Source organism: Mizuhopecten yessoensis, unplaced genomic scaffold (genome assembly GCF_002113885.1).
Source record: "Mizuhopecten yessoensis strain PY_sf001 unplaced genomic scaffold, ASM211388v2 scaffold716353, whole genome shotgun sequence".
In the NCBI taxonomy this organism is placed as follows: Eukaryota; Metazoa; Mollusca; class Bivalvia; order Pectinida; family Pectinidae; genus Mizuhopecten; species Mizuhopecten yessoensis.
The window spans coordinates 634,546-653,860 of NW_018480074.1; the positions used below are offsets into that span (position 1 = coordinate 634,546).

The window sequence follows — 19,315 nt, forward strand, 5'->3', positions numbered from 1 at the left end:
AGGGTAAAGTTGAGCTTGTGTATACAGCACATGTGTGGTAGTGGAATACAAGAGTGAACTGTGTTATATGTTACGGGTGTTACACCTGTTTAGACAGCAGGAAACTCTCAAACCGAAATCACTCCGATTACATCTAGCTGTCATTGATCATGTATCAAGTCTGATATATGTGCACACAAAATGTTTTTCATCTGGGTTACAAATTTATTTCCCATGGTTCTTTTAATTTGACCCTGCATATCAAAACTACTTACTTGATTATTCCTGTAACATTTTGACTCTAAAAATCACAAGTTTACTGGCTGATAATTGGATGATGGAACTTCTATTGATTTTGGTTCGAGAGTTTGTTGGTTTAGAGATTAATCAGAAACTACAGCATGATGTTCTTCAATATGTAATCAGAAAATCTTAAGGAAACTGATTGTGGAGGGGGAAAAGGGGCTTTATCAAAGTGAGCTGATAATTTCAGACAATTGTCCAAAAAAATGAATTTAAAAAAATTCCTCACAAATGAAAAAAACTGTTTAAAAAATCTTTATAAATGAATATTTTTTTTAGCTATATGATATATATTTTTTTAAATATTTTTGAAACATATTTTAACTACTTTGGGAATATGAAATATTTTTGGTGTAAATTATCTTGGTATATGATTTTATTGATTTACCAAATGAAAATGTTAGCTCATCGTTTTCTCTCAGATCAAAAATGAGTAATTAAAATGCTGATATGAAGGGGTAATTCAAAATAATGCAAAATTCGAAAAATTTAGATTAAAATATGATTAATATTAATTGAAAATGAAGGTAAGTTTATAAAATTCTAATGCCATTGACATGTGGAGGAAATTTTGTTTCTAGAATTTTCTTGCATAAAAATACATTTTGAAATCTTGTATATTTTGAATTGCCACTTAATGATTTTTTTAACAACTTAACATTGCTTTGCTGTATGTGAATCAGTTTGGAGAAAAAGAGCAAAGTTTTGATTTGAAGAAAAAAAGAACTTTACAAGTTTTAATGTCAAGTTAGTTATGTCCTGCCTGTCTTATTTGAAATGATTTGAAATACATATATACAGAGTGGATTAAACAAACTTGATGAAATTTCAATCCTGATCCATCTGTTAATATGGCTTCAAATGGAATTATTGGCATTTTCCATCCTGACATAATATTTCTAAAACATTCATTTATATCACACACTTCAGTTTTAACATAATTTTAATTGATTTATTAAAGAGTATTTGAAAAGATGCAAAGTGATTAAAATTTACAGATTGTAATGGAGGAGTTATGCCCCTTTTGATTACTCTCCTTCTAACATGGGACATTAAAATTTAGTACAAGTGAAATACAAGTTAAGAATTTAATAATTTTTTTCATTAATAAGAATGATGTGATTAACTTATTGACATCTAATGATTGATTGGAAGTGCATTCAATTAACTACTTATTAATTAATTAATATTATTAATGAATTTACAAAGAGATTTACTTCGAGATTGAATCTTGTCTTAGTTGTTAATTTTACACACTGACCTCTGACCTCACGCATGAAAACAGAATCTTTTACTGATCCGTATACCCTAATGTTTTATTTCTCTCAGAACCAGTTCTCCAGTACTCCATCTTTGTACATTGATATTTTGATCTGCAGCATTCGTATATTGCTGTGAAAAATAATTGAATTGAAAAATAGATTGAGAAATAATATGAAATATATCATAATTTCAAATAATTCATTTTGAAAATGTCATGTTCTATATCATGTTGGTAAAGTAAAGTATCAGATCAGAATCTTTCAACAATTGAATTAAACATTTAACTGATTTTAAAGAAAGTAGATTACATTTATCTATCTAACTTTACAAATGATCTTCATTCTCATGCAAAACTGAAATGGTATCAATCAAATTTCATACTCATATTCTTTTTTCTTTTTGCCTTGTCTATACCCTGCCTGATATTGCACTAAGATATTACACAAGATGCTACATTCCTATTATTTCCAAAGTCTCACTTTCCTAATTTATCATTTTTATAGGAAATTTGATTTTGTTTTTACTTGCTTCATTTTATTGCTCAAGAAAAAAGTCAGAAAGCTTTGATTTGCAGACCAGTACAATGCTTACGTGAAATCGCATTCTTTTCATTTCAGTGGGTTTTGCCTAAACCTTCGCATGGTGGTAGACAATGTGAAGCCTGCCTGCCTGTGCCTGTCAGCTGTTCCCTTCACCCCCCTCCACACTCACCATATCATAGGAATGCTCTGTCAATTAACATGCATCACGTTTTTCTGTCCTCTTTCCTTTTGTGAATCTCATTCTCGTCTTTGTCCATGTATTATCTGTTCTGTCTTTTAGTTTTGCAGTGCATGTAACGTTTTTGTAGTCGGATCTTTTATCGCACCCATCTGTCCTGTGCCGTTCCATGTAAATGTCAGTGTCATGTGATCGTCATGTGATATATATAATGTATGCAAGACTTGTTGGGAATGGATGAATGTCTTGTTTCATCAATAACTCATTTTGAATTTGAATATTTTTTGAATGAACAATTGTTTATTATTTATATGCATCTTGGAAGATTGTTTTTTGTGTATTAAAGTGTTTCAGTCCTTCATCAAACCGTCAACCTTCCCTTTTTTTGTGCATTTTGAAAACAAATTCCCTTGTCTTGCCACTGTAGATGCCAACATACCACTTGATTGATGTAGGGTTGCATATTATTTTTGTACATGGATTATGTTTTAGTTCTGTTTTGTATATATGCCTGCTATATGAATTTGGTCAATAACCTGTCTATATAGTGTAGGATGTTGTACTAAGCACTATTACTTTTATAAATATTAAGTATTGTATATTGTATAATTTTGGTTTTCGTAGCTTGTTGCATTGGGAGAATGTTGTAATAGATCACTTCTGCATCTGATATATATATATTGTACGCTAAATTGGCACTGACATTATCTGCAAATCAAAATTTTACAAAAAATTATATGATTTTGAACTCCATTCCAGTTTTGATTTTATGATTTCTAGATTCTTGAAATAGTTGCCCTGCTGATATTTTAGTTTCATTTTTTTTCTGTCTCTTCAGTTTTGCTTTTGATCGCCATTAGATATTATTGATGCTACTTTCACTTTAGCTATATTTAATCTGGCGTTATCTAACACATTAGAAACTGATGCTACTTTCACTTTAGGTACCTGTATCTTATTCTGAATATTTTCGAACACATGTTGTAACATTGCCATATGTATATCCAACAGGGAAGGTTAGTTGACTCCTACGACAAACTGGCTCAGGATCTGAACAATGAGCTAAACTGGCTCTCAGATGTTGAACAGTTGCTAAGAGATGATCAGCCCATCAATGATGAGGCAAGCAAAGTTCAGGGACAATTAGACGCACAAAAGGTTTGTACAGTATTCCAGCTTAACATCTTTAATTCTTGTAGCAAAATTGTATACAGCATTTCATGTAAGTGTCAAACAAAAAACAAAAAAGATCTACATGTTAGTATTTTTCATACCATACTTTTTGTTCTCCCTTTGATCTTTAAAAACAAATCTGTTTTAAATCAATTTTCTTTGTAAACTTTTCTCAGTGTTATAATTTTTCAATGTTGTTTGAAGTGTTTAACCTCTTTTTGAATATATGAGAGGAAATGGGGTGCCGAAATATTCAGAACATAATGTGTTGCAGATAATTTATGTTCTAGTCTACAGTTAAATCAAAGGTATAAAGGATTAGTGTTCAAAATGCTTAGAAAAAACATTTAGGTAAGAAAGAGTTGTTTGGAATCAGTGAAAGTCAACAGACTTCAGATTACGAAAAACATATGTTGTCTGTCAGTTTGTTACCTATTTGTCTCCCCTTGCAGACTCTCCATGACGATATCCAGAAGCACCAACAGCCAATCCTGTCCCTTGTGTATCAGACTGAGCAGCTCCTTGAGAACCACCAGGAGGAGCTAACTCCTGAACAGGTCACCGAGGTTCAGCAGCTCGTATCCAGTCTCAAGGCTACGTTCGGCAAGGTCAGCCGCCATCTTGGTTTTCTGTCATCAATAGTTCTTGTTTGGAATCCGAACATTTATATTAAAATATTGACACATTTAACTTGTTCACCCCTGAAATTTGATGATGAACTATTCAAACCTTTGAAATGGAAGCGTTCAAATTTGTCTTCAGGGGTGAATGAGTTGAAAAATTAGTAAGGATATTGGCTGACTTTACTTCCATAAAGTTTTATCAATATACTGTTCCTTTGGGATCCTATTTGATTGATAATTGATGTTCAGTTGGAAACAAAAAACTGTGCAACATTTAATGATATTAGGATTGAATCTTAATTTTACATTACAAATTTTGTTTAAATTGTTTTACATCAAATGTATGTTCATTGTAAAAGCGACAGATATAACAGAAAGTGTGAACTCCTATATAAATCCACATTACTGATCCTTGTAGGTCCAGAAAACTGCTGACGGAAGAGTCAAGCATCTGACCACTGCTTGTAACGAGGTTACTAAATTTGAAGAGGAGATGACCAAGTTTAGTGATTGGCTGAGAGAGACCAAGAACGACCTGACCACACACCAGAGGGAGGTCACCAACCTTGACCGTCTGAAAGAGATCAAGGAACACCAGAAGGTGAGCAGAATGTTTGTGGTTGAATGCTGCATCGAACAAAATGGATTTACGGCATGGTGACATTTTCGTAATTTACAGGGCATATATTATATGGGTGATCACGAATACTAAGTCAGTGTAATAATTTGACATACATAAATATCTGTGATATAAAATGCAATGCAGCCTACCATAACAACCATGTTTGTAAGTAATCATAACAGTTTTGGAATTGTAAATAACCCTAATATACCCTGTGACCTTGACCTTTTGTACTCTTTGACCTATTTACCCTCAGTGATTTATTTCTTGTCAACTTTATCTTCCTGAACTTTGAACTCTTACCTATATGTCCCTGAACTTTGAACTCTGTGACCTGTACCTAACTTGTGTTCTTGTTTCCATGGTGACAGGATATGATGAATGACATGATCTCCCACCAGGCAGACATCAGATTTATGTCCATGGCTGTTCAGAAATACATGGAAGAGGCCAAGGTTTGTAGAACGTATATGATACTAATTCACAGGGCTCTGATATTTAGGACTCTGCTTTAAAGTTCTCTGATGCATGGGACTCGATTCAAAAGCTCTGATACACAGGGCTCTGATATACAGGATTCTGATACACAGGGCTCTAATATACAGGACTCTTATTCACAGGGCTATGATATTTAGGATTCTGATTTAAACAGCTCTGATAATTAGAATTCTGATTTAAAAGACTCTGATGTTTAGGATTCTGTTTCAAAAAGCTCTGATTCACAGGGCTCTTATACATAGGCATGTGATTGCACTGATATTGAATCAGATAAATAGCTAGATTAATGTTTAGTAATCATAATTATGTATAATAGAAAGTGAGTTAATTAATATCTGAATTATTTTCTTCCAGCTGCACAAGCTAGAGGTTGATGCATTCAAGGCCAATCGCAGGAAGACCAATCGCCTCAGCTGGCTCGGAATGGAGGGCATGGAGGCAGAACAAGTAGGTGACAAATTAAAAGCAGCAACAACAAGCTATGAAGACCTCAAATCCAAATGTGCATTGTTTGGAGAAAAACTTGGAACACTTTCAACCAAACAACGGAATTTCAATGAGAGTACGTTTAAACTCCTGACTTGGCTAACAGATGTTGAAGAGAAACTGTCCACATCAAAACAAGAGTCAGCTACCACAGAACCAGAGGTTCTACGACAACAGCTCGGGCTAATGCGATCAGCCAGCAGTGACGCCATCTCACATGGAGTACAGCTGGACGATTTAGAGAAGTTATCACATGATTTGATTGACATGTTAAAGGATTTGGCTGTTGATGAAGACCACGTACACAAGCTAGAGGATATCATAGACGATATCTCTGGTCGACACAAGGAAGTGTTGAATGAGGTTAATGAAAGGTCAAACAGCCTCCAGATGGCGCTGACTAAATCCCAGGATGTTGAAGATGCCCTTGACAACCTGTTGTCATGGGTACGTGATACGGACAAAACACTGACCACTCAAAAGCCGGTCAGTCTGATGAGAGACAGGCTGAGCGAACAATACCAGGAACTTAAAACAATAAGTGCCGATGTGGAAAGTCATAAACCAAGCTTAGATTCTGTGAGACATGAGGCAAACGAACTTATCAAAACGTGTGAACTAGATATGGCGAAGTCACTAGAGTCTAAATTGGGAGACCTTGCCAACAAATTTGGAGGTGTCCAGTCTAAGTGTAAGGCCCGAGCCAAAGACATTGAAGAAATCTCCGAAACTCTCGGACACTTCCAGGACACACTCGAACACTGTAATGTCTGGCTGAATGCCAAAATAGAGAACCTTGAGGACAAAAACTGGAATAAAAAGTCTGGTGATGAAATGAAAGACAAAGTGGACGGTATGACTATCGAGAAAAAGAGGAAGGAAGAAATTGTGGACGAATTGAAACAGCTCGGACAGGCTCTTGTTGAAGATCCTCGTACAGGAGAGGTCAGTGAGTTGAAAGAAAAAGTGACAGAACTTTGTAGAGAGTGGGAGGACTTTAATGGACTGCTGTCCGAGAGAGAACAAGAGGCATCGGAAAAGGAGAGACAGTCCGACGAGTACAGCAACACGAAGAAGTCCGTTGTGGACTGGCTGACTACCATGGAGGGTAAGGTGGACGCATTCGAGCCCGTGGCTGTTGATGTGGAGGTGGCAGCTACTCAGATAGAAGAGCTACAGGTGAGTCAGGTGACAATACAGCAGGTGTGAGGAGAAAGATGTATGTCCTTATTAAATAAAAGCCGTCCTAACCTTTATTGTAGCAACAACAGAGAAAAATCCTATGTTTTGATCATGTTATGAGTTTTGGTACATCTGTGGTTGTAATAGTTTAGATTCCCTTTTCTATAGGTTCTGAAAGACAAAGATTCATAAGTTACCTTTGAGATCCTTTCAAAATTTGTCAATTTCATCTAACTTTGTCAAATAACCTCTCATAGAAGAAAATTTAATTCAAGAGAAAATAAATTGGATACATTTGATCCTGACCAAAGTCTAGTTCCTTGTACTAAAATTTCAAAGAGTCACGATTAAAATGAAGTAATTTTACATTTCAGCCCATGCTGCAAAACTACCAGGATTACGTAGATACAATTGACGAGGTCAATGACCTTGGATGCGCATTTGACGCCCTTCAAAATGCTGACCAGAGACCAAGCAGTCCCTTCAGGAAAATTATGCGTGAGTTGTCTGCTTGTTTGTTATTTAATTTTTATCCAATAACATATTCTAAAGTATGAAAATGGAATATTTTCAAAATGAAATTTCACATATATCAATGGACGAAGTGAAATTTTTCATATAAGATGTATTTTAACTGAACCCTTTCACCCCTATGTAACTTTAGTAGACTCTACCATGCATTGATATGGAGGGGTCCATTATGGTCTACAGTGGTGAAAGGGTTAAGATATGTACATTGAACAGAAGACAAATGAAAATTGTACATGTTTTACAGGTGGTCGTCGATTGCCGAGTCTGATGTCACCTCGTCTACGAAGTCCATCACCCACATTCCCACCACCATCTCCTACAACCATGCTGAGCCCCATGTCTAGTGAATCGGGAATAAGTAGCAAAAAGAGCTCCTCCGATAACCTGCTGGTAGAAGGTGAGACAGCTGTATTTCTACATATAGCATATTTATAATAATAATAATAAACTTTATTTATTGAGGATAAAATACAAAGGCTAATCTTCCACATGGATAAAATAACATATTTACGCAATCGATATATAAATAAACATGGTAATATTGCTGGTAAAATGCATGTGCTAGTTTAAAGTTACATATATATTGATGCAATCGACGTATATAGGGTTATATCACAGTTATCTTAGTTAAGAGTATCACAGAATGCTTAAAGTTTTATGCAAAGGTATTTCATCAATTAAATGGCATGTGCCTAATAAACATACATGCTAATATAGCAAACAATAAAAATTGACATAGTTATACGCTAATATAGCATTGTACCCAAAGGCTCTTATGCAATATTTTCTGTTTTCTTCTTACATTATGTAGCCATGTTAATTGTATTGTTTATGTAAGTTTGTGTTGGGTAGCTGAGGATCAGGACACGTGAAACAGACATTAATTACGATCTTGTGATGATTTTACAGATCTGACAGAGATTCAACAGGAGCTTGTTGACATTAACCAGAGGTACGATCTCCTGGGGGAACGCCTCGCCGATCGTCACCACGAGTTACAGAGCATGCTTGACAGCATGAGGATATTCCTTCAGGACCTCAACGACCTCATGACCTGGGTTGACCTCAAGGACCTTGACGTCCACCTAGCAGCACCTCTGCCAACCAGTGAAAGGGAGGCTAAGAAAAAACTTAAAGATCATGAGGTATTGAGTATTTCTTGAAAAATTCAAAAAGATTCAAAGAAAATTTATTGAAGGTGAATAGATTAGTTTTCTTATACATAAAAACAATATTGATTGCAAGCAAAATATGACATGCAATAAGATTCAATATTAGAAATAGTATTTTATTGAAGAATGGAATTGATGTTTGTGATATTTATTATTAGGAGTTCCACAAGGAGCTGCTAGACAAGGAAGGTCTGGTGGAGGAAATCCGGGCCAAGGCCCAGGACTTAATGAAGACGAAGAAGGGCATCCCCGGTACAGATGTTGTACAGCAGCAACTTGCTGAGCTAGGTAAGGGACATAACTCTAAACACAGCAAAACTAACTTCAGAAAGAATGAAATTCATTTTGAAAATATTTTAACCTCGGACAGAATTTGGCAGTCAAATTCAATGAAATATGTGGATTCCTCTTCCTTAGTTTCATTTTTTTGCCCCTGCCATAAAATGGGGGAGCATATAGTGTTGCCCATGTCCGTCCCGTCCCGATTCATTGTAAACACCCATCCCTTCCCGTCCCGATTAAATGTAAACACTTAGCAACTTCATTCTTTGACAAATTGTGGTCAAACTTTATACAAAGGTCAAGTCTGAGTATACTTCGAACATAGTTGTGTTTCAGGGATCCAAGGTCAAGGCCAAGGTCACTGTTGCTATATATAGAAAATCATCAACTGATTCAATTTAAACACTTAATTAGCAACTTCATTCAATATGTTATGGAGATACAGAAAAAACATATGAATATTAAAATCAACTTATCAACTTTAAGTGTAGTACCTTGTGTGTGTGCATGTTTCAGGGTATCAAGATCAAAGTGGTTGTAACTTTTTATAGAACGCTGAAACTATAATTTCACATGGCAGCGGGGGGCATTTATGTCTTCCAGACATTTTCTAGTTTTGATGAAAATTTTTCTTAAGCTTCTCAGATGGCTTATGGCAGCCATTTTGTATGATTTATGTGAATTCTTCATCCTTAATTTAATTAATTTGATGAAATATTTTCTTAAGTCATATTAATGATTTCTTCTATAAATATACCAGAAATTTAGATGCATCTTCTATAAAAGTTTTTGCTTTTAATGAATAATGTTGTAAAATGTATTATTTTGAATACTGTTAATATTACAGAGGACAAATGGTTGGATGTGAAAGTTGAGTCGGAACATCGTAGGAAGTCGCTGGACGACATGGTCACTGACCTTCGAGCTTTCAAGGATGCTGGAGTCCACCTTCAGAAATGGGTTGCGCAGAAAGAGAAGATGGTTGGTGTGTTAGGTCCTGTGGCAACTAGCCCTGCCCTCATACAGAACCAACAGCAGCAGGTCAAGGTCAGTACGGGGTCAAAATTAGTTACAAAGTAATATGAAGTTCGAAATTATTTCAGTTTCTGATTCAGATAAAAATGACTCTCATATGTTGATGTTAAGAAAAAATGATATGAAATCATAACAGAATAAGCAAATTGGTCAGATAACTTCTAAAGAATATTTTCACTGGATAGAAGATTATAAATTCCTCGACATTCCTTTGTTGACAGTTTCTTCAGGAGGAGATCCATGGTCAGGAGTCTCTTTACGAAACTTTCATCAGGTCTGGTCACTCTATACTGGACAAGTGTGAGCCGGACTGCAAGGAGTCCTCACACATCAGTCAAAAAATGGATGTTATCAGCAAGGGCTGGGATCGTATTGGGTCACGTCTGAGGGACCGCGCCCAGAACCTCACAGCTGTGGAGGGATTAAGTGGGGAGCTTGACCTTACACTACAGACTGTTGGTGACTGGATTGCAGACTTCTCCACCCGACTGGAGAAAATTGAGCCAGGAGCAGTCAGTCCTATGGAACACAGAGCACAGATGGACTTCATACAGGTAAAACCAGGAGGCTACCTTTAGATCAAATATAGATAGAATAGAAATATAGAGTTCTGTGGACAAAATTTATAACTCCATATTTCATAATCAAATGCTATAAGGAGTGTGGGCTTCAACTAAGGATTGACTATCCATAATGAAATACATTCTAAAATTTATTGATTTTGTAAATATATCTAATACACAGTATACTTACTGACTTCGTTGTTATACTTTTAAGAATGCATATATTGTTGGAACTAACTGGCAGATGTTAGTTGTAATTCTCCGCTCATATTTATGCATTGATCAAAATCTGTGTTCACTTCACAAAACATCAGTAATTGTATCCCCACAGTCCCTGGAAGCTGAGGTTGTTAAGCAAAAGCCGATGGTAGAGAAGGCCAAGGAATTGTCGAAGAAGGTCGCAGAGAACACCAAGGACCCCAGTACCAAGGCTGAGCTCAAAAACAAGCTCGCTGCTGTAGAAAAACCACTCCAGGAGATTGAGAAGAAACTAGGTAAATTTGGTTTACAGGACGTAGTTCTAGCATTTGGTGTTTCTGAGCTCAAAGGAGAATGAGTGTGGTTTGTGTCATTTCTAACTGAGTGGTGGTCAGAAATGGAGACTTAACTGACTTCAAGTTTTCCTTGTCCATCAGTTGTGTCATTACATTGAGAAGTTTGTATCATAAATGCTGTATTTTGTGATTATCCTTCGACCCGACTTGGACGTAACTGGATAGTTACCAATACCGTTTTTCTACATATTATGTTTGAAGTTGAGTAAGTGCTGAGTAGTAAAACTACATTTATATGTGTTATTTGGTGTTCTGCTAAGTTTAATCATCCCCAGAATCTATCTATTATGGCCTTAACCTGACCTTGAAAATGCTTTTTGCAGCTTGTAAGAAATTAGAGATCGAACAGGCCAGTGAGGAGGGGCAGAACTTCCAGGCGGCCTGTACAGATATGCTCGACTGGCTGGCTGACAACAAAGAGAGGCTCAAGGAACAGCCGCCAATCTCTGGCAGCGATGGAATTCTGAAGGAACAAGCTCTTCAGCAGTCTGTAAGTCCTGTTATACATCGCTTTGGTGTCAAAATCAAACTTTGAAACGCCTACAAGATAAATAGTTTTCAATATATGAGAGTTAGAATAAATAGAAATGACTGAAAAGGGACACACTTTTTCGATAAATAGATACAGAAGATAACAAGCTCATACTAATAAAGTTATGACTATACTGCTTTGGGTTGGAGAAAATCTTATAAGGGGAACCTCTCTGCATAATGAAAATGTCACAAATTTCATTAAAACTATTTCCTGAATGATGCCAGCATGTCATTGTAAAACAGACGTGTAAAAATAAATGTTTATCGTTGTAATTTTGTTTATAGCTTACTGCCAAGGATATATCAGAACATTTACCAGAGTTCAAGGACATTCTGAAGAAAGCCCAGCAACTCCTGGATACACAAACGCCCTCGGAGCACACTGAGGAACTGGCCAATCGTGTGCAGGCTATCAAAGCAGACTGGGAAGAGTTGAACAAACTGGCCAATCAGAGAGGCCAACAGATAGATGCAAGTGTGAAGCATGCCACGACATTCCAGGATCAGATGGATAATATGTTGGTATGGTTACAAATGAAGGAAGACCGTCTGAAGGACTCGTCTTCTGTTAGTATGGACAGGGATGGCCTAGCCAAGAAACTCAAGGATGCCCAGGTAGGTTATCGTAGCTCTCCACAATACATCTCAAAAAGTAAACATGAGTTACACAACATGATACTAAGACAAGTTGTCACGATGTTAACTTAATGTAAACCTGATATACAGTACATTGTACTGAGTTTTCAGAACTGATGTACAAGATATGTGCAAAATGAAGAAAAATGAAAGAATCGTATTTGTCATCCAAATTTTCTTTCAACAGAGCCTTCAGGCTGATATGTTGAAGAAATCACATGATCATGACATCATCAATAAGGAGGGTCAAGCACTTATCAATGTTGTTGACGCTGACCAGGACCACGTCGCAAAGAACCTCGAAGACGTCAACAGGCGATGGAAAGACCTTGATGGAGGTAGGCGACTTTGGAAGATCAAATCTAAATACAGATTTGTGCTTTAGACAAATTACATTTTTTTTTTTTTTTTAAAGTTTGTTTTCTTTTCCAATGTTTAACTCTTGTTGTAGGAGTGGCCTCTCGTGTTGCTGAACTTGAAGATTTGACACAGAAACTAGACGAGTTCCATGACAATCTGAGGGATGTAGAGTCCTCCATGCAGAAGTGTGAGGACAGACTGGAGGCCCACAACAAACAGGGTAGCTCCGCCAGGGACCCCAAACATGTCGACAAGATGAAGGTACAAGCTATTTGTAAATAAAGCTTAGTAACTGATGGAAAGGTAGTGAAAGGGCCATAGAAGTGTTTACTGGAAGGCTTTGAAGATTTTAATGAGAGAATACTTTTGATAATGTAATGCAAGTAGTTAATGGTATTCATACAGTTGACCTTCTATGTGCAGATTTCCCATAAGATACAGGTGACTTAACTAATGAAGGTGACCTAAGATGTACAGGGCTACATTCATGTACAGGGCTACATTCGCGTATCCCGGTTGAAACGGTACGTGTGGCGCAGAAATTTTCCACGATAAACGAACACACTTGGACCGTTCTATAAGCAGAGCTAAAAATCCACAGTTTCGGAGAATAAAAAAGCAATGTATCAAGAATATTATATCCTTCTCTCACGCGTCCACTAAAGTACATAACGTATCTTAAAAATTACATGTGACTTGACATTGTTTAAGAAAGAAATAACGCAAATTGGCAATAGTCAGCATTTTAGTTTCGGTCAGGTACGTCTGGACCCCTCACTCTACACGTACCAAATTTTCCTGAGGTCAGCCTCGGTCCAAATCTGAACCTGTCGTTTTCTTTACAGGTTCAACCGGTTCAACCGGTTCAACCGTTTCAACCGGATACGCGAATGTACCCCAGGTGTTCTTAGGAATTCATGTGGCTTAAAATGTACAGGTTATTTACATTGTGTAATATACAAATTGATGTGTACTTCCATGTAAGTTAACCCTGGTTATCTCCCCTTGTTTCCTAGGCTATGCAGGAGGATGTGGAACTTATGACACCTCAGTTGGACTATGTCGAGGCCTTGTTGGATGGGTTCAACCTTGACAGCGATAGCTGTTCAACACGACCTCTGGCTGATGACGTTGAGAAGGTGAAGGACAGACATGAAAGTCTTCATAATGAAATTACATCACTACTGTCAGATTTGGAGGCCGGTTCACAAGTTGTGTCAGAGTACCAGGTAAATCAGAGAGATTATTTCTTTAAAAGTTCAAAAATCTTTTTTGAAAGTTTTCATTCAGATTCCTTTGTGATTTCATTTTATGTTACGTTAGTGATGAAAGAACATTGCTATATTCTGTGTTTGAAATCCTCAGGATGAACTTCAGAAGGCTGCGGTCGAGTTATCTGCCAGTGAAAACTTCTTTGCCAACCTGGAACCTATCAGCCGTGACGAGTCTGCCCTGACAGGCCAACACAGGGACATGGAGGTAAGGGGAGATAACTCTGTTAAAGGAAATTTACCTTACATAGAGGTGAACTCTTCAAAAACATACATGAAAGTACTTACATTGAAATGTAGGCTAGCCAATCTTACTTAATGAATTTTAAAATAAGTTTGACCATTTCATAATTGCTGACTTTGATTTTGTTATGTTTTCTTATGTTACAGGAATACTTGTCAAAACTTGGAGAGATGAAAGACAAATGTGAAAACCTGGAAAAACAGAAAAAGAACCTGGAAGGTTCAGGTTACATCACTGATTCAGCTGCTGGAGGCTCTCCAGTAAGTAATCAAAACAGTGTAAACTTAGGTATTACTCCAACATAGGTTAGAAAATGTTTCTTTTGATGAAATCCACTTTCAATAAATGTCCAAAATTATGAGTTGTGCACATGAATTAAATTAAAGTTCATTTTGCTCCAGATTGAACTTGGTGTAGATATGTCTTTCTTAAAGTGTTCTCAATTAAGAAAAAAACCAGTTTTACCTATTCCTATCCCTTCATCTGTGTTTGTGTTCACCAGTTGAGGTCCCTACAGAAACAGCTGGATGGTCTGAAGGACCGGGCTAAACAACGCCAGGATGAGGTGGACTCTGTAGCCAATAAGATTGAAACAGTGGCTGACAACCTGCGTCGAACACGCACAAGTTTGGACCGTGCAGCATCTGAGCTGGATATGCATGAGCCAATCGGAACTGACCTTAAAGCGATCAAACGACAGCAGGAAGAGCTCAAGGTCAGAATGTTGACCTTTATATTTGATAGGCCAAGGTTGTACCTAAATACAGATATCAGAAAGATAGCTGTTTCATATCTGCATGTCTGGGCAGTATTCTTAGTTGCAGGCATTTTATGCAAGAGTTATTGTTACATTACTGGGTTTTTTAATGTTTTTTTTAAGAGTTTATGTTCTATTAACAGTAAGATGTTTAAGAACATGCTGCACATGTGTAATGTATGTGTGCTTGTGAGTATGTGTACTGGGGGCAGGGTATGTTAGTGTTATTGCCTCCTTGCGATAGTATGGAGCTAATGCTGACTTTAGAGTGCTACCTCAGTAAAATGACCTTTTGAAGGCACCAAGAACAGTATTCTAACCAGTCACATCATGCTGACAACGGTTCTCAATTACAAAGGGTTGTCAATGGAATTTCCTCAACAAACTAAATTAGATTTTAGTCTGATGTCATTTAATATTTATTCATTGTTCACCTGAGTTAGATGTTGTTGTTTACCAAACACTATGTCCTTTGTACAGATGTTCCAGAAGTCGGTGTCAGAGCCGCAACAGAAGAGAGTGGACACTGTGTTAGCGGCTGCTCAGGAACTTATTCAGTCAGCAGCACCAGGTGTCAGCACCAGTAACTTGGAGGCTGACCTTGAAATAATGACTGACAAGTCGTCAGAACTTAATGAGAAAGTAAGCTAGAAGTTTACCTCTAAGTTGTAACAGACATTTTGTTGTTGAATGGTCTTGACCTCTGATTATATGAACAAGTATATATTAATAACTCACCAGTTTTGAATTTGGAAGAGGAAGTTCATTGTAGAGTTGAATGATTTAGTGAAATGCATTAAATGTTATTATAAATTGTGATTTGTAGGTATCAGAGCGTGAGCGTAGCCTCGACAATGCCCTCATACACGCTGGAAAGTTCAACGATGCTCTTGACTCGCTCCTCAGCTGGCTGAAGGAGACGGAGGAGATGGTAGCCAACCAGAAGGCTCCATCCCCGGATTATAAGGTAATCAAGGCCCAACTCCAGGAGCAGAAATTCCTGTTGAAGATGTTGGACGATCGTGAGCCAAGTGTCAAGTCTGCAAAACAAGTGGGCACCAACCTTCAGAAGAATGTCGACCCTCGGGAACAGAAGGGCATCCAGAATCAGATTGCCCAACTACAGCAACGCTATGACACACTCAAACATAATGCTGGCAACCGTCTGGACACACTGGAGCAGGTCGTCACACTTGCGAAGGAGTTCCAGGAAACCCAGGATCCACTCGCTTCCTGGCTAGACACCATGGAGAAGAAATTTGCATCTCTTGAACCATCTGCTATGGATACAGAGGGCATTGAGAACATCGTTTCCTCTCTGCTGGTAAGATTGTCACTCTTTTAATGTTTGAAAGAAGCTAGACTTCTCATCAGACTAGAGTTGATTATGATATTAATTTGCACGTTCTTGAAAAGATGACATTTGTATGATGGTGTACATGTCATAGCATTGTTTAGACCCATAGCTATAATATATAATCAGTTATTGACTTTTATTAAGGTGAATATGTGGTTTTATAGACCTGAGAAATTGATATTAACCAAGAAAAAGTCTATATTGACAAATGTCTATGCTGTATAATCACAGGACATGGAGAAGGAGATACAGGATCGTGATGAACAGGTGCGTATCTTGGCTTTACGAGGCAAGGACTTACAAAACCACTGTAAACCCAGTGAAGTCAAGGTCATTCAGAAGAAAATTGATGATGTGCAAGGTCGCTACCTTGAACTCAAAAACAAAGTTACAGACTCTGCAGAACAGATGGAAGAGGCATTGCCCATGGCAACTAACTTCAATGAGGCACATGCCAAGTTCATTGACTGGGTTGTGAAGATTGAGCCCAAGCTCCGTGCCAAGGAGGCGACCGGTCCGGAGGCTGAGGAGCAAGTACAGGTAGGTCAAGGGCATTGATGAAAATGGTTAAATGTGTCTTTGATGATAAAGTAATGATTTTTTTTTTTAAATATTGGACTATTTAAATAAACTTTTAATATATCCAGTTTTCTGATAAATTTCTTTTCTCCACTTCAAAAGTATTTCAGGCAATTTATTTCTTAAAAGGTTTGAATTTTAAACTGTTTTGATTTGTCCCTTAAAATGTTTGACCTTTGTATCATTATGGTATGTAGGGATTCATCGACAAACTGCTGGAGATCCAGCCTATCTTGGAAGTACTCAGTAATGACGGCAATCAGCTTGCTGAACTCGCACCCGGTGACGCAGGGTTAAAGGTCGAGGATATGATGAACAAGGATCTGAAGCGCTTTGATGCTGTTAATGAACAAATACAGAAACGCTCACAGAAGCTCCACTCCTCGAAACAGCGGTCATCAGAGGTGAGCCACCATACATTTTGTTGTGACAAATTCAGTTTCTTATTATGTGTAAAAACTAAATTTCTCTTGAAATTTCAGTTTTGAATTCATTAGGTTAAAAAGAGATGCTTTCGTTTGTTTATGTTTTGTTCTCATAAAAAAACACATAATTCTTGAAATCAATCTTTCCTGTTTCTCTATTGTTATACATGTACAAGCAGCCGTTGTGTGTTTATACATTCATGCTAACCTGAAATATTTCATACAACAGAAACCACATGGCATATCCTAAAACTGTTTAAACAGTATTTACAATGACCTTTGGTTGACAAAATAACACTGGAAAACGTCATAGCTTAGCTTTGCTCTGTAATACAGTAATTTGATTGGAGCAAGGTTATAAATAATTCTCCTCGTTTCAAATGTTTTAAAAGTTTTAAATAATTTTGTTAACAGATCGTGGGAGACATGAACAACCTCCTGGAATGGTTTGAGGAGCAAGGCAAAAAGATCATAAATGCTGCACCGGTCAGCAGTGACCCTGACACTCTGGCCACACAGGTCGCTGACCAGAAGGTATGACCATGTCACATTTCATGTTTCAACTGTTAGACCTTCTCGCATTCCATTGTATTTGCTGTAATTGGTCAGTATAACAACTTTCTGATTTCATATAGTTTAGTAAAATACAGCAAAAAATGAAAGCTACAAAGATAGGTTTCTGCTGATTAAGTTTTTCAATATTAAGCATTTATCTGGTGTTTCTTGCTAAATAAAACATAAAAAGGGTGATATATGGTGAAATATTGTGTTTTAATACATTTTAAGAGGCCATCTTAATTCATTGTAAAATGTACTTCAGCCATGTATGAATTTAGGCTAAGTCAGACTCCGTACCAAATTGTGTGTATATTCTGAAACTGATCTTTGGATTTCATTATATTGATGGTATTTATGCAAACTTAAGAGCTTTTTGTGAAGTGTTGCTGAAAGTACATCTTGAAAGAAATAGTCTAGACTCTAAAATTTCCATCATAAAATTATGACTAAGATATGAATAGAGTAAAAGTAAAAAATAACACTTGATTTTAATGAATATAGAAAATAAAATTATTCTTGTATCTTTGAAAGAAAACACTTACATTAGCTTACTTATTAATTCTTTCTTTTTATAGGTGATCAATGAGGACATTGCTAGTCGGAAAGGCAAGGCACGTGATCTCATTACAAGGGGGAGGAAACTCCTGCGTGAGAGTTCACTTGAAGACGACCCCAGATTACGGGAGAGAGTGGAGACCCTCAAACAGGCTGTCGATGCCATCACAAAGCTTGGCACAGATAGGCTCTGTCTACTGGAACAAGCTCAGCCATTGGCTAAGCACTTCACTGCCACCCACCAAGATCTGCTCGACTGGTTCAGTGAAGCAGAACCAGCGCTACGTGAGCTTGAGGTCATGTCCATCGACGTTGACGAGGTCAAGAAGCAACAGGACAGCATCAAGGTAGATTCAGCTTCAATCTAGGCACTTTTACGTAAAAAATGTTGCTAAATATATAGACTGTATACCAGGCAATGAGCAATTGGTGCTGTAGTTTTACTTATCCCTTTTCCGCCCTCTCTAATGAGCGCATATTTATCATGATATCAAATATCGGTACACAACACACCCCACTCTTCTTGAGCTTAATTTCTTGTGTTCGGACTTTGAAAGCCTGCTAGCGTCTTACCAAATAAATTGAATCTCAACAACACTTCAAATCGTCATTTTTATGGAAAAGGTATGATAACATTAGCCAAACAACGTCGCTTACTCTTCAGGTACTAAAACAAGACGTCCAGGACCACAAGCCTGTGATAGACAGACTCAACAAAACAGGAAATGCACTCCTCAAGATTTGTGCTGACAAGGATGGAGTCGAAGTTCAGGCTATTCTTGACGATGATAACAAGCGCCTGGATAACATTCGTAACTCCATGAAGGACAGATCATTGTCCATTGATGAAGCTTTACAACAGTCGGCTGAGGTAAGAAGAGAGGAAAGAATAATTCCTCTTTAGATGTTTAGATTTTGAGATGCTAGCAATTGTCTAAAATTTGGTGACATGATTAGATATCTTTGATGTTCTACTGAACTTTCAATTACTCTGAGTAGACAATTTTTTTTTATTTTTCATTTTATTTTCCTCAAGTTTGTCAGAATAATTCA

At 37.1% G+C, this 19,315-nt stretch overlaps 1 protein-coding gene across 1 annotated transcript in view; it reads left to right on the top strand.

Moving 5' to 3' along the window:
- The window catches only part of LOC110443581, a 230,151-nt gene that overhangs the window by 183,240 nt on the left and 27,596 nt on the right, over positions 1-19,315 (top strand). Inside the window, exons 48-74 of the mRNA XM_021487872.1 lie at positions 3,277-3,423; positions 3,891-4,046; positions 4,480-4,662; positions 5,055-5,138; positions 5,536-6,846; positions 7,224-7,347; positions 7,625-7,777; positions 8,290-8,525; positions 8,711-8,840; positions 9,682-9,881; positions 10,091-10,423; positions 10,764-10,926; positions 11,310-11,476; positions 11,806-12,135; positions 12,344-12,494; positions 12,608-12,777; positions 13,533-13,745; positions 13,882-13,995; positions 14,178-14,291; positions 14,534-14,746; positions 15,269-15,430; positions 15,615-16,112; positions 16,377-16,685; positions 16,922-17,128; positions 17,564-17,683; positions 18,283-18,609; positions 18,927-19,133. Of these exons, the coding sequence (XP_021343547.1) occupies positions 3,277-3,423; positions 3,891-4,046; positions 4,480-4,662; positions 5,055-5,138; positions 5,536-6,846; positions 7,224-7,347; positions 7,625-7,777; positions 8,290-8,525; positions 8,711-8,840; positions 9,682-9,881; positions 10,091-10,423; positions 10,764-10,926; positions 11,310-11,476; positions 11,806-12,135; positions 12,344-12,494; positions 12,608-12,777; positions 13,533-13,745; positions 13,882-13,995; positions 14,178-14,291; positions 14,534-14,746; positions 15,269-15,430; positions 15,615-16,112; positions 16,377-16,685; positions 16,922-17,128; positions 17,564-17,683; positions 18,283-18,609; positions 18,927-19,133 (6,522 nt within the window). The remainder of the gene's footprint in view (positions 1-3,276; positions 3,424-3,890; positions 4,047-4,479; positions 4,663-5,054; positions 5,139-5,535; positions 6,847-7,223; positions 7,348-7,624; positions 7,778-8,289; positions 8,526-8,710; positions 8,841-9,681; positions 9,882-10,090; positions 10,424-10,763; positions 10,927-11,309; positions 11,477-11,805; positions 12,136-12,343; positions 12,495-12,607; positions 12,778-13,532; positions 13,746-13,881; positions 13,996-14,177; positions 14,292-14,533; positions 14,747-15,268; positions 15,431-15,614; positions 16,113-16,376; positions 16,686-16,921; positions 17,129-17,563; positions 17,684-18,282; positions 18,610-18,926; positions 19,134-19,315) is intronic.